Source organism: Acipenser ruthenus, chromosome 32 (assembly GCF_902713425.1).
Source record: "Acipenser ruthenus chromosome 32, fAciRut3.2 maternal haplotype, whole genome shotgun sequence".
Classification (NCBI taxonomy): domain Eukaryota; kingdom Metazoa; phylum Chordata; class Actinopteri; order Acipenseriformes; family Acipenseridae; genus Acipenser; species Acipenser ruthenus.
The window spans coordinates 6,392,049-6,419,379 of record NC_081220.1 but is presented as its reverse complement, the minus strand read 5'-3'; the positions used below and the strand labels follow the sequence as shown (position 1 = coordinate 6,419,379).

General features: G+C 35.3%; 2 protein-coding genes and 1 gene segment (V, D, J or C); 1 reads left to right on the top strand and 2 right to left on the bottom strand.

The window, feature by feature from the left end:
• Positions 1–3,207: 3,207 nt before the first annotated feature.
• Positions 3,208–9,771, top strand: LOC117406383 (E3 ubiquitin-protein ligase Itchy homolog). 2 transcript variants are annotated; one of them, XM_059005792.1, is made up of 9 exons: positions 3,218–3,331; positions 3,530–3,801; positions 5,020–5,106; positions 5,419–5,508; positions 5,629–5,712; positions 6,059–6,136; positions 6,506–6,586; positions 7,957–8,008; positions 8,424–9,771. In XM_059005792.1, the coding sequence occupies exons 3-9, from the start codon at positions 5,035–5,037 to the stop codon at positions 9,476–9,478; spliced, it is 1,512 nt and encodes a 503-aa protein (XP_058861775.1). In that variant the 5' UTR covers positions 3,218–3,331; positions 3,530–3,801; positions 5,020–5,034; the 3' UTR covers positions 9,479–9,771. The 2 variants fall into 2 exon arrangements, with proteins under 2 accessions (XP_058861776.1, XP_058861775.1); XM_059005793.1 differs by lacking the exon at positions 3,530–3,801 and having other exon boundaries at positions 3,208–3,331.
• A 3,608-nt stretch (positions 9,772–13,379) lies between these two features.
• On the bottom strand, positions 13,380–16,664 carry LOC117420530 (uncharacterized). The gene is made up of 3 exons (XM_059005840.1): positions 15,907–16,664; positions 15,390–15,574; positions 13,380–14,312 (listed from the first exon to the last, which is right to left on the bottom strand). The coding sequence occupies exons 2-3, from the start codon at positions 15,572–15,574 to the stop codon at positions 13,526–13,528; spliced, it is 972 nt and encodes a 323-aa protein (XP_058861823.1). The 5' UTR covers positions 15,907–16,664; the 3' UTR covers positions 13,380–13,525.
• A 2,706-nt stretch (positions 16,665–19,370) lies between these two features.
• On the bottom strand, positions 19,371–20,020 carry LOC117965205 (Ig kappa chain V region K29-213-like). The segment is given in 2 exon segments: positions 19,371–19,783; positions 19,946–20,020. Coding segments are annotated over 2 exon segments (486 nt in total).
• Positions 20,021–27,331: the final 7,311 nt, after the last annotated feature.

Sequence of the window (27,331 nt, the reverse complement as noted above, 5' to 3'; positions counted from 1 at the left end):
TCAAGAGCAGTCAATGGAACACAGCTTTTATAATGTACATTAAATCAGTTTCAATTAACACGCAATTAGGTTGTTAGTAGCAGTTGTCTTACCTGCTACATTTACATCAGAAAACTTGTCTCATATTTTCAATCGCGTCACATACTGTATCTTCCACAGTTTCAGGTACGGGTGTATATTGCTGTTATATATGGCAAGCCAAATTATCATTTAGAGATATCTCTAATTGCATTTTAAGATATCTTGAAATATTTAGAGATATCTGTAAAACATTTCAAGATATCTCAAATTGAATTCCAGATATCTTTAATTGTGCAGTTTTTAAGATATCTAAAATTAATTTAAAGATATCTGTAAATCAATTTGAGATATCTAAAAATGAAATAAAGATATCTCAAATTGATTTACAGATATCTTTAAATACTATGGAAACCATATGGATTGTGCTAGCATGGCACGCCAAACTGTCATTTAGAGATATCTTAAAATGAGGGTTTTAAAGATATCTCTAAATCATTTAAAGATATCTCGAAATAACTTCCTGTTCATTTAAAGATATCTTTAAATCGTTTGAAGATATCTTCAAATAACTTCCTGTTCATTTAAAGATATCTGTAAATCATTTGAAGATATCTTCAAATAACTTCCTGTTCATTTAGAGATATCTCTAAATCATTTAGAGATATCTCTAAATATCTTCCTGTTCATTTGAAGATATCTTCAAATGGACAGGAAGTCCATTGAAAACATAGAGCATTTTCACAGGAAGTCATTTCGAGATATCTTGAAATAACTTCCTGTTCATTTGAAGATATCTTCAAATGATTTAGAGATATCTCTAAATGAACAGGAAGTTATTTTGAGATATCTCTAAATGATTTAGAGATATCTCTAAATAAACGGGAAGTTATTTGAAGATATCTTCAAATGATTTACAGATATCTTTAAATGAACAGGAAGTTATTTGAAGATATCTTCAAATGATTTACAGATATCTTTAAAACCCTCATTATAAGATATCTCTAAATGACAGTTTGGCGCACCATGCTAGCCAAATCCACATATTATTTAAAGATATCTCTAAATCATTTGAAGATATCTTCAAATAACGTCCTGTTCATTTAAAGATATCTCTAAATCATTTGAAGATATCTTCAAATGAACAGGAAGCCATTTCAAGATATCTCGAAATAACTTCCTGTGAAAATGCTCTATGTTTTGAATGGACTTCCGGTCTATTTAGAGATATCTCCAAATGAACAGGAAGTTATTTGAAGATATCTTCAAATGATTTAGAGATATCTCTAAATGAACAGGAAGTTATTTAGAGATATCTCTAAATGATTTACAGATATCTCGAAATAAACAGGAAGTGTGTACCTTACGTTTGTTTTTGTTAATAAACGTACGCCATTTGCATTTGGAGGCATCACTGTTATAATTCTAACAACAAAGTGAAGATTGTATTTTTTTTATTTAAACCACATTACTTTTTTGTACTGGAAAAAAAGGTAAGTACATGAATAGTACCGCTATTTATGTTTATTTATGATTTATGACAGAAAAAATAATCGTGTAGTACAGTATAACTTAGGCGCGTGGGGATGTGCTTATGTGTAAGGTACAAAAACGTTCAACAAGATAAATGATTTTAGAACAAAGAATTAGTTAAGGTTTTTGTGTAAAAGAAAAAGAAAAAAAAGCCTAATGAAAATGTAACGTGAGACCATCTGTATACTTGATTAGAAGTTAAGCGTGCAAACTTCATACAAAACAGGTACAATTATCGTTGGGTTCAATATATTATTATGTGTGTACATTGTGGCAGCTTGTCATGATTGAGTCGCTATTTATGTGACTGCGAGCTAATGGAGAATATTAGAACATAATTGCATTGCAGATATGACATGTTAATTCAGACTGGTCGCGCACCACTTGCAATATGTTCTTCATTGCGATCTGGAAGCTTTTCCGACTGTTGTTGGGGGTAAGGGGTCATTAACAACATATAGGACAACATATAGGTTTCACATTTACACAATGAATAGTAATTATGCGACCTTTATGTAAATTGCACTCGTGTCCAGCTGTCGGAAAGCATGAAAAAAGTTTTTGATTTTCTTATGGAAACAAAAACAGGTTAAAACAGGTAGCGAGTTTCGCACAGTGGGAAGACGCTTTTGATATTCGGGCAACAGGTCGTGCGCAACGCCGCAAGACATATTTTCTTTTCATGTCCCTCCCCGGCTCCGTGCTTCTTTTCCGATACTGTGACTGTTTTCAACCTATCAGCATTTCACTTATAGGCTACTAATCATTAACTGGAATATAATTAAAATATCTGTACTGTGAATGATACAGTAATGTGTGTGGTTATGCAGAGCACTACGTTCTTTTGTGGGTGTTTATTATATAACTTTATATAACCCTTTGTAAATATTCACAGCATTATTTGATTACAGAGGTCTGCCTCATGACAGGTGAAAGAGAGCAGGTACACGGGGTTTTAACCCGCGCCCTGTCATCAGTTCGCCAAGCGGAATCTGAATTGAGGTCTCATACAACTGACGATATAGATGATTTTGATGCAGCCTCTTTTGTCAGTGAAACAAGGGCCTTGTTTAGAAGTAGATCTGTGGACTCATCACAAAGGACAGGTAACATAAAACATAAAGAAAATATGTTATATTACCAACCTGCTTTACGCCAGCCAGTTATTTTTCTAAATGTAGGCCATAATAGCCTTTTTTTATTATTAATCTTAATGTTAATGATCATTTAAGTACGTTTTCATTTTCTTTTTTACAGTGTCATACATCATTTAATATTTGACAGAAAAAAGGGATAGAATATCTAATGACACTGCTTTTATTCCTTTTCTGTTGCTACCTTGTTACTATAAAGCAACACAGATGTCCTCATATTTAGAATGGTGCTAAGTAATTTATGTTAGTTATTTAAAAGTATTTTTAATGTTAATAAGGTAATTTTCTTTTATTTCGTATCAACTTTGATTTTGTGTGAACCTTTTTTCTGCTCTCCATTACTTCTAGAATAATATTCAATGTTGACTATCTGAAGTTAGAATTCTTATCCCTGATTTTTATGCCTTCTGTACTTTTAGCTGTTTCTTTCATTCTTTCTTTCTTTCTTTCTTTCTTTCTTTCTTTCTTTCTTGGAAAATTGGAAACTAATGTAGGAAAGATAGGCAGAAAAAAAGGACGGCAAAGGGGACATTTATGGAAGACTCATTTTTTCTTACTGCAAAAGAACAATGAAGAATTTGTACCACCACCGTCTGAACTATCAAGACTGACAAGAAATGGATTAGGTAGGTTACGTATTCTCCTAATGATAACCCTTCCAGTGTTTAATGTGCATTTTATTTTTTACTATTAAAAAAAAAAAAAAAAGAAAAAGCGTAAAGATTAAAACCATGCATTTTATTTGCAAATGTTATGTTACACAATAAAATTTATATATTTTAATCAAACCACTGATTGTTTCTCCATTGTTTATGTTGCTGTAGGAGTTCCTAAATGTGAACAACCTGCTACCAATGAAAGATATGGTTCAAAATCTACTGTTCAGCGAAGCTGGAGTTTAAGACAGTTAGAGAATTTTGTGCAAGATAGTTTTCCTGACGTTCCTTTGCATCTAACTGGCTTTACCTTTGCAAAGGCAGAGAAGGGTCGGCGTCTTAGTAAGCTAAACATAACGTCTGCAGCTGACCTACAAACCAAGATAGGAAAAGGAAAGATTTTTATAGTTCCTAATCGTGATATACCATTGCCAATTGAGGTAGGTCAGTTTATTCTTTATGACAGATGGATTTTTACTACAGATGGATCGAGTTTTTTTTTTAGATTAAATCAAAATACAATAATAGAAGCTTAAATAGTGTGCATATATATATAGACAAAGAGACAGACATACATATGCCTACATACATACATATCCGAAATATCTGCTTAATTTAAATGTACAGCTATAGCCAAAAGTTTCTGCATCACCTAGAATTTCAGGATTGATTGAGATTATATTTATCAATTTAACTACTTTACAAAAACTGAGGATGTTTTCTTAAGAAGCTATAAAGATTTATACTGCAGTGCAATTCATCATACAGAGATTTGCCTAGTTTAAATTCACTACATATGTGATTCCTACCAATTTTGCAAATGTAAATAAAACTAAATGCCAGTGTATTTGATCAGTCTATTACAGTGGTCTGTTAGTAAATAGTTATACTTTGATAGAACTAGTTTTAATTGCAATATATTTTCTTAAGTCTAATATATGTCACTTCTCGGCTGGTTGCCATAAACACAAAGTTTAAATCAGGGCATTAAAACACATGCTTTTTAAAATAATGTATTATTGCATTATTTAAGAAACACACTTGCAAATTGTATTTAACTTTGTTCTTTATCTCATGATGTGTGTTCAGTTATGTGTTTGTTTTATGTCTCAATAAATGTGAATTGTAACCTGCTGTAAATCCCCATTAAACCTCTCAAGTAAGAGTTATAATTGCTCACTGTAGCAGGAGACTCGGAGCCCAGGAAGCTGCAGTTTAAAGCACCGGTGCACACATTTATTAACACAAAGAAGTGTCAGTAAGAAAATAAACAAGCACAAGTGCCAAAATAAAAGGTTAAACAAAGCTATTCTGAAGTCAGACTTGGCATTCCCATCCCTGACCAAGTGCCACACAATACCACCTCAAACACACCTAAACACCTTTTCCCAAACAAAGGATCTCACTTCCTTATATAACATGTGGCTGGAGCCTAATTAACCATTAATCATTCAATTAAGGCTCCAGCCACATTCTCACATGTATTATGGATTTTAACCCCTTCCCTGCCAACCCTATATTTGCACCACAGACACACACAACATTTATCCTAAGGTTTAAAACAAATCTATGTCAATCAATACAAACATACAAGAGTACAAATAGGAAATTGCATGAGTTTTCCTCATTAGCTATGGATTTTTGTTTGTATTATTCAGAGAACAGAAGGAAGGATGTTAAATGAAAGCCGTCAAGTAACAGCAGGAAGCAATGCATCAGTGACCCAATTGCAAGTTCAGGAGCAGGTAGATATGACCTCTACAGAAGAACAAATTACTGGATAGCTTCATAAATAATTATCTTATTTATATTTGTACTATGAAACCACAGGCCATTGTATCATACAACTGCTAAATAAAGAATGTGCTACTATTGTATGCCCAATGCTAAGGTGTAGGAACCAGTTCATCTTGTGGGTGCAGTATGACATTAATGATCAGTACAGTCTTATGTTAACTTTACATTCATTGAGCAGAATTGGCTTTTAGCTCTGCCAAAAGGTTGTCATGTACTTAAATTGGTGAATATTTAGTAGTGTTCATTGCTATTTTTTCCAGGTGCATATACAAGAATTGTCAAATGGAAATATTGGTACAAGGACTTCAGAAAATCCCATTGTAGAAGACTACCACCAAAGAGAAAATGAGGTACAGTCATAGTTTTTGTTCCTTCACTTAGGAGTCCATACACATTAAAGGAGTCTTGTTACACAATGTGTTTCTAATTTGTGTTCATTTACTGGAAAAAGTAATGATTCCATTTTTTAGGTTATGCAACAACATGCTACCAATGCAATGGCTGATCTTCTAGAAAATGAAACATCAGAAAACATCCCACAAAGGGCAGCTGAAGTAGGATAACTATATTGCTTATATTGCTTAATTGGTCTATTGTGCTTATTTATGTAATATATTAGTGTTTGCAAAGCCCTTGTCTGGTCAGTTTGGTGGGCTTTAAATGCAGTTATTGTTTTAAACCAGATCAGCAGTGATGTATTGCCCCAAAACATGATCTGATTTTTATATGTTCACCAGGTCTTTGCAAAACCAGTTACTTTGGTGTTGGATGTTCCATCTGAAATGAGCTGCCAAAAAACATTTCTCTTAGGGGCAAACAGATACCTGTAGACATTTTCATTTTAAGGAGAGGTAGTTCAAATACTATTTTTACACAAAGAATGCATTTCTGTTTATATAGACTGAGATTCTGGACATTGAGCAACTATTTCAGGCTGATAGCTTCGAAAATGAACTGATTGCAGCTGGCCAATCACAGGTATCAGGTTATTCACTTACTATTGATGAATAGATTCACTATGCGATCACTATGGAACCAGTGCAAACAATAAAGTGAAGTCATTTTTAATAACACCTTAGAACTTCTTGGAATTAACATTGTACTCTGCAGTCATCATGATGTCATCCTCCAGAATTCTTAGAAAATTGCAATACTGTAGACAAGCTGTTTTTTATGTAGCTGCAAAATCCTGTAATTGATTATATATATATATATATATATATATATATATATATATATATATATATATATATATATATATATATATATATATATATAATTTGGCATACTTCAAGCACTCAGTCTTTTATTCTAATTATACTCTTTTATATATATTTTTATAACTAGTTTCAATTATCAGAATGGACTACTCATCCATCAACGCCTCCACCACTACCTTTCTCATATGTAAATGCTGACACACCAACAGTAAGTGTACTGCTGGAACAAAGATACAAAGACCCTTTCCTGGCTGGACTCCTCCCTGGGAGAACAGGAAGAAGCACTCCAATGACTTGTAACCTGACCTCTGATTGATCAACCTAAGTTGAAACTACATATACAAGAGAGCTGCTGTGGATGTACTGTTTTTTAGGTAAGGAAAATAATTGCTATCATACGCTTCATTCAGTATTTTACTAAAATATTCTTTTCCAAGCATGAAAATCTTTAAAGACTGAAAAGCATATATCTTTTTTTTATTAAGCCTCTTTTTAAAAAAAATTGCAGACAGCTAATGTGTTGTAGCTAGATGTGGTGGTCTTTGTTTAACGGGAATCATTTTATCTACATTTTGGAATGCTTAATGCAAATATTATTATTATTATTATTATTATTATTATTATTGTTATTATTATTACAGTAGTAGTATTTTTACTTGAAGTTCAAAGGATGTATTCTTAGAACTACACATCTAACTACATTAGTTTGTCTGCAATTTCAAAAAGAAAGCTTAATAAAAAATGCATTTCAAAGTCTTTCAAGATTATTCTGTTTGGAAAATAATATTTCAGTAAAATACTGAATGAAGAGTGTGATAGCAATAATTTTACTTACCTAAAAACAGATCCACAACAGCTCTCTTGCATCTGTAGTTTGAAAATGGAGGACAGACTAATAGCACATTAACAGCAACTCCTCTGCATCTGTAGTTTCAGCAGAGCAATAGGACTTCAACCTAAGGTGGCCAATCACAGGTCATGTTACCAATGTCATTGGAGAGCATCTTCCTGTCCTGCCAGTAAAGGTTTGTGGTGCCAACATGTTTTTAATTAAAAAGTGCTGTTTTAATGTTTTGAAAATCTACAGAAAAGTTACAAACCTTTCTGCTATTGCTTGGAAGGCAAGAAACAAAATGTTTGTTACGGCCTGAGTGTTTTTAGTTTTTGAAAAATGTATTTTATAATTCGGTGTTCATAAGTTATTGATTAATGTTTTCATGCAAAATATTATATTTAGCTTAGTCTTTGTTTAAACTATGTAATAATTTTCAGCGCACTCATAAGATAATTCATTTTGAAATAGCTTTGCTCAAGTATATTACATTTGAAGTTTTTTATGTTGTTACTGTTATGGTATAAGCTTTTGTTGTTTCCCAGGTTAATAATTGTGTTGCCAGAACTTTAAACCTCTCCATTATTGCTGGATTGTCTTCCATGCTAATACATACAGTATATTGAATTCAAAGAAATTGATTGGATGAAAAGAATGGTTAAGGTATTTTAATGAGAGGTTTTAATTTCAGTATTTTCTGCAATGTTACATATTAGATATTTTCTCTAATATTTCTCTCCCATAAGGTTCAGCTCCACCAGTCTCTTTTGGGAGAAAAGGAGCAGGAGCTTGAAAGAGGTATGTATTTATTTATTTTTTTTAACTCAGTTAGAACTCATTATTCGGCAACTCTAAAATTGCAGTTTAGGAACACTGCCAAACTGACCTTTTTTGACTAAAAATTATGTTATATTACCGTATTAAACTTTAGTTTATGAAACTGCACGTAATTAAAAAAAAAAATGAAAGAACGAAACCCTCGGTGAGGTAGAGACTGCACTGGGTGATAATCCATACATCGTAAGAGGCTCTTGGGTGTGTATTTCATGTTCACTATAGTGATCTCTTCAAGAAACACGGTGTCTCTCACAATTGAGATGCCATGATAGTGGATATTTTAATAACATTCAGCATATTTCTGCAAAATATGAAAGTTGAGGAATGAAAGGTACAACTTACTGTAATGTAACATTTGTGTTTCTACCTTACACAGCTTTCTCTGATCTAGATGTGTTATTGGAAGAAGAAGTTACAGTTGAAGTTAAAAGACACACTGTTCTAGAAGATGTACAAAGAATTTACAGTAATCAAAGTATCATCAATAAACGTTTACATGTTAACTTTATTGGGGAAGAGGGAGATGACTTTGGTGGGTTAACAAAAGATCTTTTTTCTTCTTTTTGGAACAGTGCTTTCATTCAGTGGTTTAAAGGTGAGGATGCTCTTGTCCCATGTATACCAGTAAATCAATATGCCAAAGCGCAGGACATTTTTTCTGTTGTTGGTAACGTTTTGTCACATATGTGTCAGCTTAATCATTGCGTGCCACCCAGATTTTGTAGATCAACACTGCTATCTGTTGTGTTTAATACCTCTATGATTGATAGTAGAACACTGTTGGATGACTTTATGCTCCATGTAACAGTACCTGAACGAACCTTGCTGCAAAAGGCTTTGAATAGTTTTGAAAAACTAAGCATTTCTGAAAAATCTGACTTGCTGACCTTTTATTCTGTGAATGGCATGCACACAGTTCCTTCAGCTAAAGATTTTAGAGAGCAACTGGTTATTGTAGCACAAAATGAACTGGTAATAAAACCAATGTTCTTGAATTGCTTTATAAGGCAGGCTATTCCAGAGTCTCATATGAGAGCATTTTGGTCACAGTTAGATACAGACTTAATTTCGTACCTGTACTGGCAGGAGATGCCTACTGCAGACCGTGTGTTGCAGTGTATAACAACTTCTGAAAAAGACCTGAAACCTGAAGAAGAAGTTGCTTATTACTATTTACGTGACTTCATCAAGTCAGTGGATCAGGGTGAAATGTCCAAATTTCTGCATTTTGTTACAGGATCCCCATTACTGCCAAATGATGGCATTACAATAGTATTTAATAGACTTTGTGGTAGCCTGAGGAGACCTATTGCACACACTTGTAGCAATACACTAGAGATACCAGTAAGCTATGCTTCAGTACAGGACTTCAAACGAGAAATGAAATCCATTCTAAATTCAGAGAATGCATTTATAATGACAATGATTTAAGGTAGTGGTTAGAATCACAGCAGCTATATCTGAAGTCAAGTGACGTGAAGAATCATTTGACAAGGGATGTTTTTATATAAAAAAAATATATTTTACTTGTAAATGCCCAACTACTTAAGCCTGCTTCTTTCATAATGATTTGTAAAGCCTTGATAGCATGACTTCCCAGGAACACCACAGCGTAAAGCCTGTAAAAAATGGAGGGTCAGCAATCAGTTGAGATAAAATTTATAGTTTTCTGTTCCAATTCCCTTTTAATCCATTCCAATTACTTTTATGACATAGGCTTTTTATTGAGCATATATATATATATATATATATATATATATATATATATATATATATATATATATATATATATATATATATATACACACACACACACAGTAATCTGTCGTTTATCCGCTATGATCAAGCTCTTCAGTAACTTTAGTTTGTTATTGAACAGAGAGGATTAGTTCAGAGATTGTAGATCCTACCAAAGTTTTTCTACACTTTCGTGGTATGTGCTCCGTGCGCTACCATTGCTGGTAGTGTCACGTGAGCTGTCCAGTGTGTTGATGTGCAAATAAAACCTGTTCGCCTGCGGGGCATATCAACTCCGTCTCGATCTCCTGCCTGTCACTCAGCAGCAGATGCACGCATCCACATGACAGACGTCTACCCTGTCACAAGCATTAATACCCTGTATCTATCTTCTCAAGTGATTTAGGGGAGCTCCCTAATAAAAGCCCAATCTCAAAACAATAATTATGTGAATATAGTAATTGTTACAACTGTGTATAATGATATTTAAAACAGGATTCATTTAACCGACTTTTTACATAACCACCCTTACTCTGGTTTCACCGCAGTCGTGTGTGTGTGTGTATATATATGTATGTATGTATGTACAGTGCCTTGCGAAAGTATTCGGCCCCCTTGAACTTTGCGACCTTTTGCCACATTTCAGGCTTCAAACATAAAGATATGAAACTGTAATTTTTTGTGAAGAATCAACAACAAGTGGGACACAATCATGATGTGGAACGAAATTTATTGGATATTTCAAACTTTTTTAACAAATAAAAAACTGAAAAATTGGGCGTGCAAAATTATTCAGCCCCTTTACTTTCAGTGCAGCAAACTCTCTCCAGAAGTTCAGTGAGGATCTCTGAATGATCCAATGTTGACCTAAATGACTAATGATGATAAATAGAATCCACCTGTGTGTAATCAAGTCTCCGTATAAATGCACCTGCACTGTGATAGTCTCAGAGGTCCGTTTAAAGCGCAGAGAGCATCATGAAGAACAAGGAACACACCAGGCAGGTCAGAGATACTGTTGTGGAGAAGTTTAAAGCCGGATTTGGATACAAAAAGATTTCCCAAGCTTTAAACATCCCAAGGAGCACTGTGCAAGCGATAATATTGAAATGGAAGGAGTATCAGACCACTGCAAATCTACCAAGACCTGGCCGTCCCTCTATACTTTCAGCTCATACAAGGAGAAGACTGATCAGAGATGCAGCCAAGAGGCCCATGATCACTCTGGATGAACTGCAGAGATCTACAGCTGAGGTGGGAGACTCTGTCCATAGGACAACAATCAGTCGTATACTGCACAAATCTGGCCTTTATGGAAGAGTGGCAAGAAGAAAGCCATTTCTTAAAGATATCCATAAAAAGTGTCGTTTACAGTTTGCCACAAGCCACCTGGGAGACACACCAAACATGTGGAAGAAGGTGCTCTGGTCAGATGAAACCAAAATCAAACTTTTTGGCAACAATGCAAAACGTTATGTTTGGCGTAAAAGCAACACAGCTCATCACCCTGAACACACCATCCCCACTGTCAAACATGGTGGTGGCAGCATCATGGTTTGGGCCTGCTTTTCTTCAGCAGGGACAGGGAAGATGGTTAAAATTGATGGGAAGATGGATGGAGCCAAATACAGGACCATTCTGGAAGAAAACCTGATGGAGTCTGCAAAAGACCTGAGACTGGGACGGAGATTTGTCTTCCAACAAGACAATGATCCAAAACATAAAGCAAAATCTACAATGGAATTGTTCACAAATAAACATATCCAGGTGTTAGAATGGCCAAGTCAAAGTCCAGACCTGAATCCAATCGAGAATCTGTGGAAAGAACTGAAAACTGCTGTTCACAAATGCTCTCCATCCAACCTCACTGAGCTCGAGCTGTTTTGCAAGGAGGAATGGGCAAAAATTTCAGTCTCTCGATGTGCAAAACTGATAGAGACATACCCCAAGCGACTTACAGCTGTAATCGCAGCAAAAGGTGGAGCTACAAAGTATTAACTTAAGGGGGCTGAATAATTTTGCACGCCCAATTTTTCAGTTTTTTATTTGTTAAAAAAGTTTGAAATATCCAATAAATTTCGTTCCACTTCATGATTGTGTCCCACTTGTTGTTGATTCTTCACAAAAAATTACAGTTTCATATCTTTATGTTTGAAGCCTGAAATGTGGCAAAAGGTCGCAAAGTTCAAGGGGGCCGAATACTTTCGCAAGGCACTGTATATATATGTGTGTATGTATGTATGTGTATATATATATATATATATATAATGTATGTATGTGTGTATCTGGCAGCTGGCTCTTTGAGCTAATATATATATATATATATATATATATATATATATATATATATATATATATATATATATATATATATATACACAAAACAGTTGTCAAACACGTGTAACTTGTCATGCGATTACACAATTACAATACACAATGTTCAATAAAGAAAAAATCTACTACTAAACGGGACTTGTGATGTTCCTCTCATCTGAGTCTAAGAAATAATCACGTTAAGTTTAAGGTGTAAAACTTAACTCACCAAGTCCTGTGATGGTGGAAAATATGATAAATCTGCCTTCCAAATGTTTGATTGCATTGTCTTATCACCTACTTTAAAGTTACAGGGCTGTTCAGCCATTTCATTGAAATAACACTGTTTTTATTCTGTTGCATTTTACTGTCTGAGCTTATGATGTGCCAATTAAAACCATACATTTTCAATGGAATGGAACCTTGCCGCTCATGGTTTATCATACTGATGGTGTCAAGTTGTTTGAGCAAATGCCCTTTGTTGTGTAAGGCATTTTCTTTCTACATCTCAAGTGTGTTTTCTTACAAAAAAGTTTATTTTGAAAATATGACGTCAAATTGTTTGTATAAAATGACCTCTTTGGGGATTCAACATTGTATGTAACCTTTATTTCCTCAAGTGAAGAAAGAAAATGTGTGAGTTTTATTTTTTTCCTGACTTTGGATAAGAAGTTAATTGCCAAATTCACATACTTGCTGTTTAACTTTTGTACCAAAATGATGTTGTAAACATTTCATATTTATGAAAATAATACTGTCTTAACTTTCAAACAGACATTAAGGGTGTTCATGTTAAAAAAGACACACAAATAAATAAACATGTTTTTGAATGATAACATTGTTATAGTCTTCAGTCATATCTTTAATGGTAAAATATTACAATCAGAACAGAAGCATTTAAATACAGTTTGGTGTTATAAATACAATGTGTCCTGCTTTCATATTGGACTGGACAAATTATATGAAAGTTTTTACCACAGGTAACTATGACCACCAATCATCTCTTTGTGTACAACAGATAAATAAATGCAGGATCAGTTCCTCAAAAGTATTACTTTTTTTCTAGAACAATAGTGATTAAGTGGAATTGTTAAGATATGTAGGTAAAAGTAGAATGTTGCTTGGTAGTTATAAAGACTTTAAGCCGTAATTTCCCACAGCTAGTGTACCCTCCAGCTTACAAAACCACACAGGTCTATGTCCACTTGCAGTTTCTAGACACCCTTATGCTAGGTGTAATTCATGACAAAATCATAAAACAACTTCATTTGCTCCGACCGCACCTAGACAATCATGGAAAACAAGCTTCCTGAATTGGTTAAAAAGTACAACATTTTGCTGTGCTGTGTCTTGAAAACTTAAGTTCCAGAATGATCATATTAAAACAAATAGGATGGTTTTATTATTTGTTTCAATTAATAATTTAATTTAATAATTTGGAGATGCATTGGAGGTATCGTTAGAAAACATAAACTCTAGTGTTTTGTGAATGCAACGTGCATATTTATCTCTAAAGTCTCCTTCAAGTTGGATTTCCTCTTTAAGGGTATTAAGCTGCTGAGTAGTTAAATTAAGTGGATTGGAATGCTCTTCAGTTTCTGTCATACTAAAAATATCTGTTGTTTGGACTCCAGCTCTTTGTAAATGTAATATTAAATGTTCTTCAAATTGTTTACCATCCAAAATGTTTGCCCCTGATTCAGCAGAGCTTGCAAGTGTTGCAGCCAATCCATCTGACAAAATTTGTTCAGGTGTTCTGTTCCTTTCTGTTCGGATTTTATGTTTATTCCATCCTTGTCTGAATATTTGTAATCTTTTATTAATTTCTGGAAGGTACACCAACTGCAAGCATGCTTTGTGAACATCATTATCTGCCTCTAATATACTAAGATCTTCTAAATCATAGAATTCCTTGTACAAGGGCTCTACAACTTGTAGGAACACATCTTTCCAAAGTCTTTCTATTCTCTGGTTATGAACAGATACTCCAGTTATGTGGCTGCCACGCTGGAGCCCTCTCAAGATGTTCATAAGCAAGGCTACCTGTATGTTTTCTCCACCATGGTCTGACCTCATGCGAGACGGTAACCCATATTCTGCCACTGCTTTGGAGAAAGCCTGTAGAACTGTGCTTGAGCTATTGTCTGTGGCACAATGCAAATATGGAACAAGGCGAGAAAAACCATCTATGGCACCATGGATAACAAATCCCCACCTACAATCAAAAGTAAACATTTTAAAAAAGTTATTTTTACAGTAATAAGATATGCGTATTGTGAACAATAGATATTTTTTTCACCAATAGCAGTCAGAGCATTTTAACACCAATAAAGGTTAAATATTCAGATTATATTGTGCCTCTATATGGGGTGAAATGCAGAGTTCTCAAGTTTATTTTAATTAGGCAGTATTCACCTATCTACCAGGACTGGCACATATAGGTTCTGTTTCATTTTCAAGAATATCCAGGAAAATGGATATCTGGCACCTACTACAATGCTGACAGAACAACAATATCGTTTGTGTTAATTTTTAAAGGGTTATAACTAAAAATAGTCACATTGTTTACATATAAAAACTGTGCAGTAGCCACATTTTGTTACACCTGATTTCAGTTACTTATTTGCCCTTTGGAATGACAATCTATGGATTTCATGAAGGATTTCATGAAGAATCTGCCCTCCAGTTGGTACAAGTGAAAATTACGATCCTCACTTTGTCACAATTTAATTATATGACCTCTTCTCAAAACAATGACCCAGTTAATTATGAAGATTCTGACCTTTCAGTACGATCACCTGAAGAATGAGGGTAAGATTCATCATGAGAGCCTAATCTATTACAAACAAATACAAATCTATTACTTTCCTTCCAGGAACAAATATGGCAGTTTAATTTGAGAAAATTGGATAGTTTTGCTTCAGACTAAATGCATACAAGCCATTGTGCCAAATTGGGACAAACATGTACTCAAAATGAATGCATGTATATTAAATACATAAAGAATAAAATGTAATAAAGTGATATAATTTTTTTTTTCGTGGTCAATAGACATGAGCAGCCAAACAAATATCTTTAACATATGTGATTTCAGATCAGATAATTGGGTAAAATAAAATATTAACCTCGTTACCATGGACAGACAACTCGAGTATACTGATTTCTCCCAGAACTCGAGTTGATGTCAAGTTGATATCGGGCTTATGTCTTTGATTGCGTCACCTACGAACCCTGACCCCTACCCCTGTGCACGCTAATATATATATTTAACACACACACAAAGTAGACTCACCTTATCAGCTTCATATGACCGTCCATATGCCACATGCTGTTTGGTGATGGGACGTGGTAAGATCTTCTGTTAATGACCTGGGCCCATCGTCCAGCACTGCTTACTGGATCGATGCTGTTTAGAGACTTGCGTATTCTCTGTCGCTGAACAAATATCCCCTTAGCTCTAAGATATCCATTCATCATCTATAGAGGAAAGCAAACATCAATTTGTTTTATTATGCTTACTTTTATGACACAGTTGTTATGACTCAAAAATGTTACTATTATATTATTGGAATAAACTGCTGTAATACATCCAGGACATTATAATATTAGCATTGTTTGTATGTGCAGGTATCCATAAACAGGTATCCGTTCCAAATTATAATTATATTTTGAACAAATCAGATACAAACCCACATTTTCAAATCTTTTTTTTTTTTTTTTAACGTAAACGTTCGTAGTGAAAGCGGGCACAGACCCTCAACCATTAAAGAATAAACACCAATTTCAAAGCTGTAAATACAATAACTAACCTCGGCCCCTGCATTTGGATACTGGGAATGAAGTGACTTTACTTCAGTATCGAGTTCGCTGTCTGTGATGTTGCTGTATTTGTCTCTTGGTGACAGACCCTCCGCTTTTAAGCGCTTATAAATGTATGACACCGAGCATCCTAAATGTTCAGCAATCCTCTTTCCTGTGTATCCTCGAGAAACGAAAATCTGGAGCTGGTGTCTCGAAACAGAAATCCTTGGCAAACCAAACTGACCTGTATTAAAAATAAATAAATAAATAAAAAATTAAATGCGACAATAACCAATCCACGTGTGTATTAAAATGACTGTAGTTCCCAAAGAGAATAGAGACATTAACTTACCTTCTCTCCTCCGCTGAACCACGAAATCACCACCGGTATTTATGCTTGACTGGGTGTCAGAAATTCCTTTGTTTTCGAACACCGGCATTAATTCATGAAAACAGTTTGATATTTCCACTCTAACGTTTTCTGGAATTTCCATACTGATTCTATCAAAGTTTGTTTTTGCATTTTGAAACAGTCTATAACTGTTATCAATTTCAATAGAACCGTCTTGAAAATGTCTTTCAAGTGTGCTGAGTGTATTTTTAATTGCTCCAAGAGTTGTTAGTACAGCTTCAGGATGAGCCATAGCGCCTTTGCCCCCACTGTACTCCTTAACTGAGTGAATAAAATATTTCTCCTGGTTTACTTTTAAACAGGAAGTTATTTCGAGATATCTTGAAATGGTTTAGAGATATCTCTAAATGACAGTTTGGCGCACCATGCTAGCCAAATCCACATATTATTTAAAGATATCTCTAAATCATTTGAAGATATCTTCAAATAACGTCCTGTTCATTTAAAGATATCTCTAAATCATTTGAAGATATCTTTAAATAACGTCCTATTCATTTAAAGATATCTGCAAATCATTTGAAGATATCTTCAAATAGCTTCCTGTTCATTTCGAGATATCTCTAAATCATTTTGAGATATCTCTAAATAACTTCCTGTTCATTTGAAGATATCTTTAAATGGACAGGAAGTCCATTGAAAACATACAGCATTTTCACAGGAAGTCATTTTGAGATATCTTGAAATAGCTTCCTGTTCATTTGAAGATATCTTCAAATGATTTAGAGATATCTCTAAATGAACAGGAAGTTATTTCGAGATATCTCTAAATGATTTAGAGATATCTCTAAATGAACAGGAAGTTATTTATAGATATCTCGAAATGATTTAGAGATATCTCGAAATGAACAGGAAGCTATTTGAAGATATCTTCAAATGATTTGCAGATATCTTTAAATGAACAGGAAGTTATTTGAAGATATCTTTAAATGATTTAGAGATATCTTTAAAACCCTCATTTTAAGATATCTCTAAATGACAGTTTGGCGCACCATGCTAGCCAAATCCACATATTATCTAAAGATATCTGTAAATCATTTGAAGATATCTTCAAATAACTTCCTGTTCATTTAAAGATATCTCTAAATCATTTGAAGATATCTTCAAATAACATCCTGTTCATTTAGAGATATCTCTAAAACATTTAGAGATATCTCTAAATAACTTCCTGTTCATTTGAATATATCTTTAAATGGACAGGAAGTCCATTGAAAACATAGAGCATTTTCACAGGAAGTCATTTTGAGATATCTTGAAATGGCTTCCTGTTCATTTGAAGATATCTTCAAATGATTTAGAGATATCTCTAAACGAACAGGAAGTTATTTCAAGATATCTCTAAATGATTTAGAGATATCTCGGAATGAACAGGAAGCTATTTGAAGATATCTTCAAATGATTTGCAGATATCTTTAAATTAATAGGACGTTATTTAGAGATATCTCTAAATGATTTAAAGATATCTGAAAAGTATTTAAAGATATCTCAAAAACATTTAGAGATATCTTAAAATGATTTAAAGATATCTAAAAATGCATTTTAGATATCTCATTTAAAGCTCCATTTAAATATATCTTCAAATGATTTAAAGATATCTAAAAATGCATTTTAGATATCTTAAAATGATTTAGAGATATCTCTAAATATTTGAAGATATCTTCAAATATTTAGAGATATCTGGAAATGATTTAGAGATATCTTCAAATATTTAGAGATATCTATAAATGAATTAGAGATATCTCTAAATGATAATTTGGCTTGCCATATGTATCAGCCTGTGAAAGCATGCATTCCACACAGAGCTTCATACTGATAGTGCCAAGTCCTTGCACATACAGCAGCTTCCACAGCTAAACATCTGGGTGTGTTCCTGTCAATGCTACACTTTATAGCAGGAAAGCAAACCTGGTTAATTCATCATTGTGATATTTCAAACATTCTACATTTATTTAAAAACAGAGACCAAAACTTCAAACAACAGACGTGTTTCGACTCCAAAGAGCCGTCCTCAGTGTTTAAAAGAAACAAAGCAAACCCAGCCCTTAATATCGTTATTACCAATTAGTGAACATGATTAAACACAGGTTTGTTAAGCAGACAATTCATTATCACAGACATGCACTTCATCAAGTAAAGTTTCCAATCAGATATCCCAACATCAATGATTGGCAAATAAGTTAGAATTTGTAACCCAAACAAACCTTAATAGTTATTAATCAATTGATGAAGATGATTAGATACAGGTGTAGTGAAATGAAGTGAAATTTACAATGAATTATCTAACCATCAACGATCTGCAAATTGAAACAAGAATCAAACCCCACCCTTAATATAGTTCTTTAAATTGCACAATGGTGAATTAACAATGTGTTTGTGGACGTACACCATGTTTTCACACTATCAACACTTTTCTGAGCATCAACGCACCAAATACAAATGAATGAAATGCTTGAACTTTCAGCGTGAGGTTTAAATTTTGTAGCATTACTGATACACTTTATAGAAATAGATTTTGATTCATTTTTATTTCACTATATTTTTTCTTTTATAGTTTCAATTAGAAAAATATTAAATTGCTTTGAAGGCATGTAAATAAATAAAAAAAATATATATTGTATATTAATATTGAAATACGTTAATATGTGTTTTAAACCATAGATTGCTTTAAAATGCAATAGAAATATGTTGGATTGTAATATGCTTTGTATGCATGTATGTATGCCTTTATATATTTATTTTTTTCCTTTAAGAGGAGTAAAGTGTCTGATTTAGTTTATTTTCAGTTTGTATTTAAGTATCAGAAAATTAACAATGTTCACCTTTATCTTTTCCTTACTAGAAATAAATTGAGAATAATATTTTCATTTTTATTTGAAACTAAATTAGTAAATATAAATCCAATGACAACCCTTCAGCCTCTGCAATGTATTAGAATACATGAATAATCAAGATATTTACCAGATTGATCTTGTCTTTTATTTTGAGCCCTTGTTATTGAGCTCAGTGTGTTTGTGTGCAGTTGAGCTCCTCCACAGGCCGTGTCCCGTTTCATTGCCTTCACCCTCAGCACTTGCAGTAGGTCCCAGCTGCAGGAGTGCAGTCGCTGTGCAGTCCTGCTGAGGGAGGTTTTTGTACGGGTGTGTAGCACTGTGTGAAAACATAGCCACTGGAGTAGTGTGTACTCTGACAGTAGTAATCTCCTGCATCTTCAGCCTGGACTCCACTGATGGTCAGAGTGAAATCAGTCCCAGATCCACTGCCACTGAAACGAGTTGGGATCCCAGACTGAAGGGTACTTGCCAAGTAGATCAGGAGTTTGGGAGCTTCTCCGGGTTTCTGTTGGTACCAGGCTAGGTGGTTGCCATATCTATTGCTGTACACTGGGCTGCTGACTTTACAGCTCAGAGCGACTGTGTCTCCTGGGAGAACAGATTTCACTGCTGGAGTCTGAGTCACAGTAACTTGTCCACTGGATTCTGAAAATAATAATTCATAATAAAGAAAATGATAGTAAATGATTGAAATAAATGATAAAAACAGATTACATTTCAAGACTTTTTCACTTGTTTGCATGTTTTACTTTTAATACTTGTTAAAGAATTGTCCAACAAAAAAGTGTTTTTCTAAATGAATCTTACCCTGAGTGCAGATGACAAGTGCCCAGATGAAGATGCTGATAAAAGTCATTGTTGTTGTGGATTCTGTTGCCATGAAGGGCAGCTCTCAATCATGAAGTGTTAAACTCACAGGGCTATAAACACTCCCAGAGCACTGAAGCATGTGCTGCCAATGCAAAGTGTCTTTTCTATGCAAATTGTCTTCCTTGGCACAGCAGCCACTTGTAGCCAAGCAGTGGTGTAAACACAGGCCTGGTGCTGTGTGTTCTGACAGAGCAAGATTAGCAGTTTAGCATGAACACTCCCAGGACAGCAGGACTAGACAAAGAACAGCTTTAATAGGAGCATATGAGGAGAGCCAATCAGCTGAGCCCTTATTCCACTCAACACAGCTGGAATTGAGTCAAGTGTGGAGTGTGTGTTTAAAGCAGTACTTGCACTGTGTGTTCAGACAGAGCAAGATTAGTAACTGCCCTGGCATTAACACTCCCAGGACAGTGGGCCTATACAATAGAACCCAGCTATTAAGAGTAGCATTGGAATCTGATTAGCACAGTCCTTAATGCACTCATTAAAGTGTAATGCAGCAGTACTGCTTATTAAACAGCAGCACCGTCATGATTGAAGTGCAGTGAAGTTCTCACTGGCTTCAGTAACATTAGAAGACACTCAGGGCCTCATTCACTAAATGCTGGTAAATGACCAGAATGATATAAATGTTCTTAAGCTTTAACATTTGGGTGATCTTTAAAATAGTATTGGATGGATTGGCAGTTAACTCATTTGTGAATGGTCCCTGCTCTGCTCATAGTATCACCAGTGCGCTGCCCTATTTACTGAATGTTGTGACAGTACATACCGCCTGCTTTACAAACACGGTATTTGAACACGCGCCGAGGACCCAAACATTTTAGCACCCTTCAGTGAATAATGTCTTGAATATCAGATCCCTCCCTCGCGGTATTTCTGATGTAATGTGCATACATTTACCATCCATTAACATCATTAATTATATTGAAATGACCTGCATGCTGCTCTTTTCCTGCACATTGTTCACCACGGGTTAGGTTGCTCTTCACTGCTTGGTGAATGCAGCAGGTGTACACAGTAGCACACGGTACAGAGCCTCACTGCATGTTAACACAGTACCGCTGTGTGATAAATCAGGTCCTTACACTTTGAAGCTGGTAGCTCCTCACCATTGTGGGCAATGTTAGGAACTGCAGTCTGTGATGTTTAAGGCATTTTCAGCTGCGTTCAAAAACTAAAGGCATAATGTGCCACCTAATATATCCTTCAAGCCCCTCAAGTGGAATACACATCAATGAAAAAAGTTATTTTGTATTTAATGTGTTTATTTGATATTATAAGATGCAACAATGTTTATATCAGTATGTCAGTAAAGCGTTTAATAACTGCTGGGGATGAAATCAATAAGAGAATGATTCACTACTATTATATTATGGACAACTGGCTCCCTCTTGTGGTCAATGTTGATAATTACTGCATGATTTGTTTGAGTTGAGTTTTAATATAACTTCTTAAGGAATTAATGAAATAATAAGTCCTATTTTTTCACGACTCCCTGAAGCCCCTAGACTGCTGTGTGGTGTTTAACACTTGTGGAATTCTTCAGTAAAGTCACTGTCTCAGCTGATACACAGCACTGTCTCCATCCCCTCCTGCCTCTGGCTCTTTAATGAGTTCAGAGTGAGGGGGAGATCAGTGACGTGCCCAGCCTGGGCTCTGGGAGAAGCTCGGAGCTTCAGCCCCTTTTGTGTTGGTCTGCTGGAGGTTCAGCACCGGACAGCTCCCTCTGACTCACTCCCTGGGAGAGGCTCAGGGAGGAGAGGAAGGATGAAAGAGTAGATTGAAGCCCTTCAGCATGTATATCTCACACTAACCGACACATAAATAAGATCAACAACAGAGTAAGAGAGAATATTTAAAAGAAAAACAGCTAGCTGTATCATCCTTTTATCTGTAAATAAAGGAAATCTATTGATAGTAATGATGGAATCCAGTCTCAGATTCCCGGACCTTTTTTTGATACAGAAATCCCGGGATTTGAAACATAAAATCCAGGGAATTCGGGAGTCAGGATATTGTGGACATGAATATATATATATATTTTTAGATACTGCGCAGGTGCATTGACTGCCGCTAGACTGCCTGACGCTGGGTGCTGACAGTCAGAGATGGTGTGAGGAGCGAGCCCTGCCTGCAGACTCGGCTTATTGACCTGTTTAGAAAGCAGAGCGGCGTTTCTTGCTGTCTGTGTGTTTATAAGTTAAAGCAGTCACACGCGTTCTTCTTCTTCACACTTTCAGTATTTTACTTCGTGTACAAGTGAGGGGGCTTAGCATATACAGGTATATATATATATATATATATATATATATATATATATATATATATATATATATATATATATATATATATATGCGCTAAGCCCCCTCACTTGTACACGTAAGACGAGACTATCAATGAATCGATCTTTCCTCGCTCATACTTTTCTTTAATGTTTAAAACAAGTTAAATATTTTAATCATCTGATGTTGCTAGTTTTCTTCCACACTTAGTTTATTTAGTAGACACGTTTCAGTTCACATGTTCAGTGTTAATAGCGTAATCCGTGTCCAGTACTCTTGTTTTTATAAACGTGTTAATATTGCTGCTATGTCTGTTTGGGACTCAGTTATTATTGTACTGTTGTAGTTGTGACGGAATGTCTTGGAGACGGGAGTGAAAGGTGTGGGTGTGTCAGTAAATCACTCGCAGCAGACCGCCTGCAAGGCTGCCCGAGTGAAATCACTCATCTGTGCTAATTCAATCACGAGGTAGCTGTAGCAGAGTGGCGCAGCGGAAGTGTGCTGGGCCCATAACCCAGAAGTCGATGGATCGAAACAATCCTCTGCTAGCTTGTTTTTCTTCTGTTAGCAAAGTAGTTTTTCTAAAATATTAACTGAAGGCAAGACTTCGTATTATATTCGCAATCAAGGAAATGTGCACATTACTGGACACATTTAAATCACAATTGACCTCTAAAACGTTACATTTTATATCAAATTCGTTTCTTTACAGATGACATTGCTTTCTTTTTTAAAATTGTGCCCAGAAGGACCAAAGCCCTTGGGAATAGGTCAATACTGCCAGCTGCTGCATATAAGTCAGCTCTTGAACTCTCTTAAAAATTGAGCTCTAAAATGTTTGCTTTGCAAGTTAATTAACAACTGTAACACTCAATAGCGGTTAATCCATGCGTTAATTAAATTCAGTGATTGATTTGTTCACATATTGCAATGCTGTTTTCAGGATTCCCGCATATTCTGAACATGCACAATGTAATATGGCAATGGAATGACAAGGAAACCACTGCTTTCTTCCCTCTGGTCATGTATTGTCACGCTGACTACTATCCATATGAAAGTGAAACCTAAAGGATAAGGCACTGGCCTCCTAAACTAGGGATTGTGGTTTTGTCAATGTTTTATTAAAAATGAACTGTATGTATTTGTTCTTGGTCTGCGATATGTTTATAGAACTTGGTACTTTACACAAAGTAGTTTTGGCCAAGTGGTTAAGGTGATGGACTTAAAAGACGTTGAAGTTTCCCGCTCATGTTCACATCCTGCCAACTACGTGCCCCTTTTTTATGTCTTCGTTGTTAATTCTTAAAGGTCTGTTAAGCTTAAAGGCATCAGTCATTACTTGCTGTACTTTAAGTTTCTTCAAAGCTATTTTCCCTATCTCATGCAAGAAAGTGTTAATATGACTTTATTACCCAACTGTGTCAATGAAGACTGGTCAACAGTAATTTCGGATTCACTTTAGTTTATTGTGCTGTATCAAATGAAACATAAAAATGAATCGCAATGCAATAAATCTCTGTTTGATCGCTATACAATCGATATGTTGTATAGGCTAAATTCTATAAATAAATGTCCGGAAACATTCAAATTCAAACACGTTAAAAAAAGAAATAGTGTGAAAGAGAAACAAAGACGGCGTAGACCTCAACGTGATTTGATCACGCAACCTACTAATCTGGAGTCAAGCGCGCTACCGTTGCGCCACGAAGTCCACGTGTAATGCGAGCTTGTTATGCAATGCTAGAGTGTACAGCAAGCATGCCAAACGCATGTTAATGCTGACGCTGATAATAGGAAAAAACTCGGTATCACCAGGGTCATGGGAAACAGCCGACTCAATACTTGTTCGTAGCCAGCAGGGCTATGAAGTTGTCAGAAGTGTGTTTGATTCTCAGCTTTAAAACTAAAGAAAACATAAAACAATGCGATTTGCTTTTATAAATTTCATTATTTGAAACGTGGGCATAAACACAGTTGTATTGGCTGGGAATCGTCTCTGGTCAATTACTTGGAAAGCAGCTATGCTGACCAATATATCACCAATAAGGAAAAGCTGGCAGTACTGAGTGACACAGAAGACGGATTCTCTCAGCGCGTCTCCTCTGAATGCGCACTGGCACAAAGGGGCTTTGCTCATCTAATGACGTGGCAGAATGCAATAATGTATTGGGTTAATTTGCCAACAAAAGAAACATAAATACATGTGTATGTATTTGACACAAATGACCCTATGCCTGTGTTTATTTATTTATTTTCTGCACGTATTAATTAGTATTGTGTGAATATTTTATTTAGATCTTTTTTTTTTCTTTTCATAATTTTCTGTTTGCTTTGCACTGTGTTTTTGCTGTGTTGATTATTATTTGTCTGTTTTGTTTGGTGCACGGGTGAAACGGAGTTCGTAATTAAAGTATTTTTTGTTTTGTTTATCACAAGCACTGAGCACACGGACCTCATGTCCCGCCCCAAACAATTGCAGGTACCTGTACACACCTGGAATTAGAAGGGCTTTGAGGTATAAAAAGGGTGAGGAACTAAGAGACTGGGAGCATGGAATTAGGAGATACCGGAATAGGAAAGAGAGAGAAGCTGAGGGAAGTAAACGAAAATAAAGAGGACGAGATTAGACAGCGAGTGGTTGGGTTTTTTTGTGCACGGACAGTGTCAGTTTCGTTTTGTTATTTTTTCTCGTAGACTCACTCTGGGAGGACTGCGGAACTTGGTGATTGATGACACTTGAAGATAGGTACTGACAAGAACCTTTGCGTTCGTGGTTTATGTCAGGATATCAGGATCTCTCCAGAGGACTTCAGCTGAAGCGCAGCACCCTATGGAGAGGGCTGCCCAAACAGGCGTCTGGACAGGAGCCCTAAGAGGAGGTCTGGACCAGAGAGTGGATGACGTATGGTTAAGTGAACAAATACACCTTAAAATACATCTAATGCTCAAAAAAAAAAACAATAATTTAAATAAACAAACTGTGCAAAAAAAAGGAAAACAATCCAATTAAAATTCAAAAATCATAAGTGATAATACTGAATAAAATAATAATCAACACATTCGTCACCCGTGACATTACCACCACTGCGATCTTGAAAATGTTTGTATGCCACAGAATTTAAGATCAGAAACGGAATGTTTGGCATCTACAAAATGTCTAGCTAGTGGTGGATGAATATATTTTCTCCTAATTGAACTTTTATGCTCGCTCATTAATGCGCAATTGTAACTGTCTAGTAGTTTTACCATCATATTGCAAATGGCTAGACAAGAAATCACATAAATGACATGAGTTGAAGCACAAGCACTTGTAAGATACTGTACTCTTTTTTTCGTTGTATGGCTTGTGCATTTTCTTAGTTTTAAATGTATTATCACAGGCGGCACCATTACGACATGGATAAAATCCAGTAGATTTGTCCAGTACACCTAGATCTCTCGAACATCTAAACGAGTCAGCCCTTAATAAAGACCTCCGTGTTCATTTCGGCGTTTATGACATTGTCTATACACAACAGCTCTTATGTGTTCCATGTTTCCAGTCAGTTTGATAGTTTTAATACTGTATTACATTCAGAATTTGAATAGAGCTGAATTGTTCATTGTAGATAATACTTAGAATACCAGATACATATTTAGCATTAAAAAGCAATACATGTGATTTATTTAACAGTTGTTCATTATTTTGTGTATCAGCGGCCACACAAAGCTGAGCGCAGTGCGGTATACTGTAATGATGCTCCAGTCAGTCTGTCCGGACTGCACGTGAACCATCTTAAAAACACGAAGCCCCTAATAAGCTAATTCGTAAAAGTTAGTAAAGAATAGTGCTACTATAACAAAGCTAAATTTGAACTCCTAGCTGGAGCAACGAGAGAGGGCGAGAGGGCGGGGCAGCGAAGGAGGGGGAGACGCTGCTAGGCAACCGGCTCGTGAACATTCCGCTCAGCTGAGCAGAGACCGTTAGGATTTAAAAATGCGAACGTTCCGAGCGCCGTTAGGCGCTTCGTTAAATTAACACACAGTTGCTGGCATTTGAATATAAACATATTATAAATACTCAAATAGGACTGTATTAAAAAAATATATGTTTTTCAAAGTAATATGTTATTTGGAATATTAAAACAATCAAATTAAATAACACATGTTTGGACACCAAAATATTGTTCTTCCTTATAACGTGTTAGAAAATGTAAACAGCAGTTGGAGAATGCCGAAGTTGATCATCCTAGCATGTTAAACGAGGGCATTTCTCCTGTAAGCTCCGTCTAGTAATATATGGTTTATACTGTTCTCAATGGTCTGCATCCCAGCCTGAGACCACGATCCAGTGGTCGACGGAGATGTTTTTCAAAGTAATATGTTATTTGGAATTTTAAAACAATCAAGTTAAATAACATGTTTGGACACAAAATATTTTTCAGTGACTTTAACAAGTAGTCTGTTTACAACAAAAATGCAATCTGTGTTAGGAACACTATTTTAGTCGGATTTAAAATGGAAATTAAAATGGTATTGAGTGCTGACAAGAGTTTGGTATCAGCTGTTGATTTCCTTGAAACAATCTTTTAAAGAGACCAGAACACACACTTCTTTGGAAAGACAGAGTCCTTGAGTCTGGTGCTTTAGACCACTCGGCCATCCTGACAAGCTGCGTTTGATGTTGTAGAAAACTGCATTATTTATTTCAGCACAGACTAGGGTTGTCTATTGTATCAAGGCCAGATTGGGTTTATGACGCACATACAAACTTGCTCCATGAATGATGTAATGACAAGTGTAAAAAAAGAAACAGATTGAAACCAACCCAAAAAGTAAGATTATTTATTTCAATATCGTATGCCTTCCGAGAAGAACAAACAGAGATTTTTTTATATTTATTTAGCAATGGAAGAGTTTGTGTTATTTGGGAATAATTATAAATGGCTTGAAGTTTGCTTGCATTGTTTTGAATACATGTAATTGTGATTACAGACTTTCCTGCCCAGTGTTGCTTTCTTCTTAGATGTGGTCTCAGTTCTATTTTGGCAGCTTG

Bases quoted from the DNA above. Each gene is read 5' to 3' on its own strand.
- LOC117406383 (XM_059005793.1), top strand. From the start codon at position 5,035: ATGTTAAATGAAAGCCGTCAAGTAACAGCAGGAAGCAATGCATCAGTG. The intron at 5,509-5,628 runs GTACAGTCATAG...TCCATTTTTTAG, and splicing joins ACCACCAAAGAGAAAATGAG to GTTATGCAACAACATGCTAC. The intron at 5,713-6,058 runs GTAGGATAACTA...CTGTTTATATAG, and splicing joins TCCCACAAAGGGCAGCTGAA to ACTGAGATTCTGGACATTGA.
- LOC117420530 (XM_059005840.1), bottom strand. From the start codon at position 15,574: ATGATGAATGGATATCTTAGAGCTAAGGGGATATTTGTTCAGCGACAG. The intron at 14,313-15,389 runs GTGAGTCTACTT...TTTTGATTGTAG, and splicing joins GGTCATATGAAGCTGATAAG to GTGGGGATTTGTTATCCATG.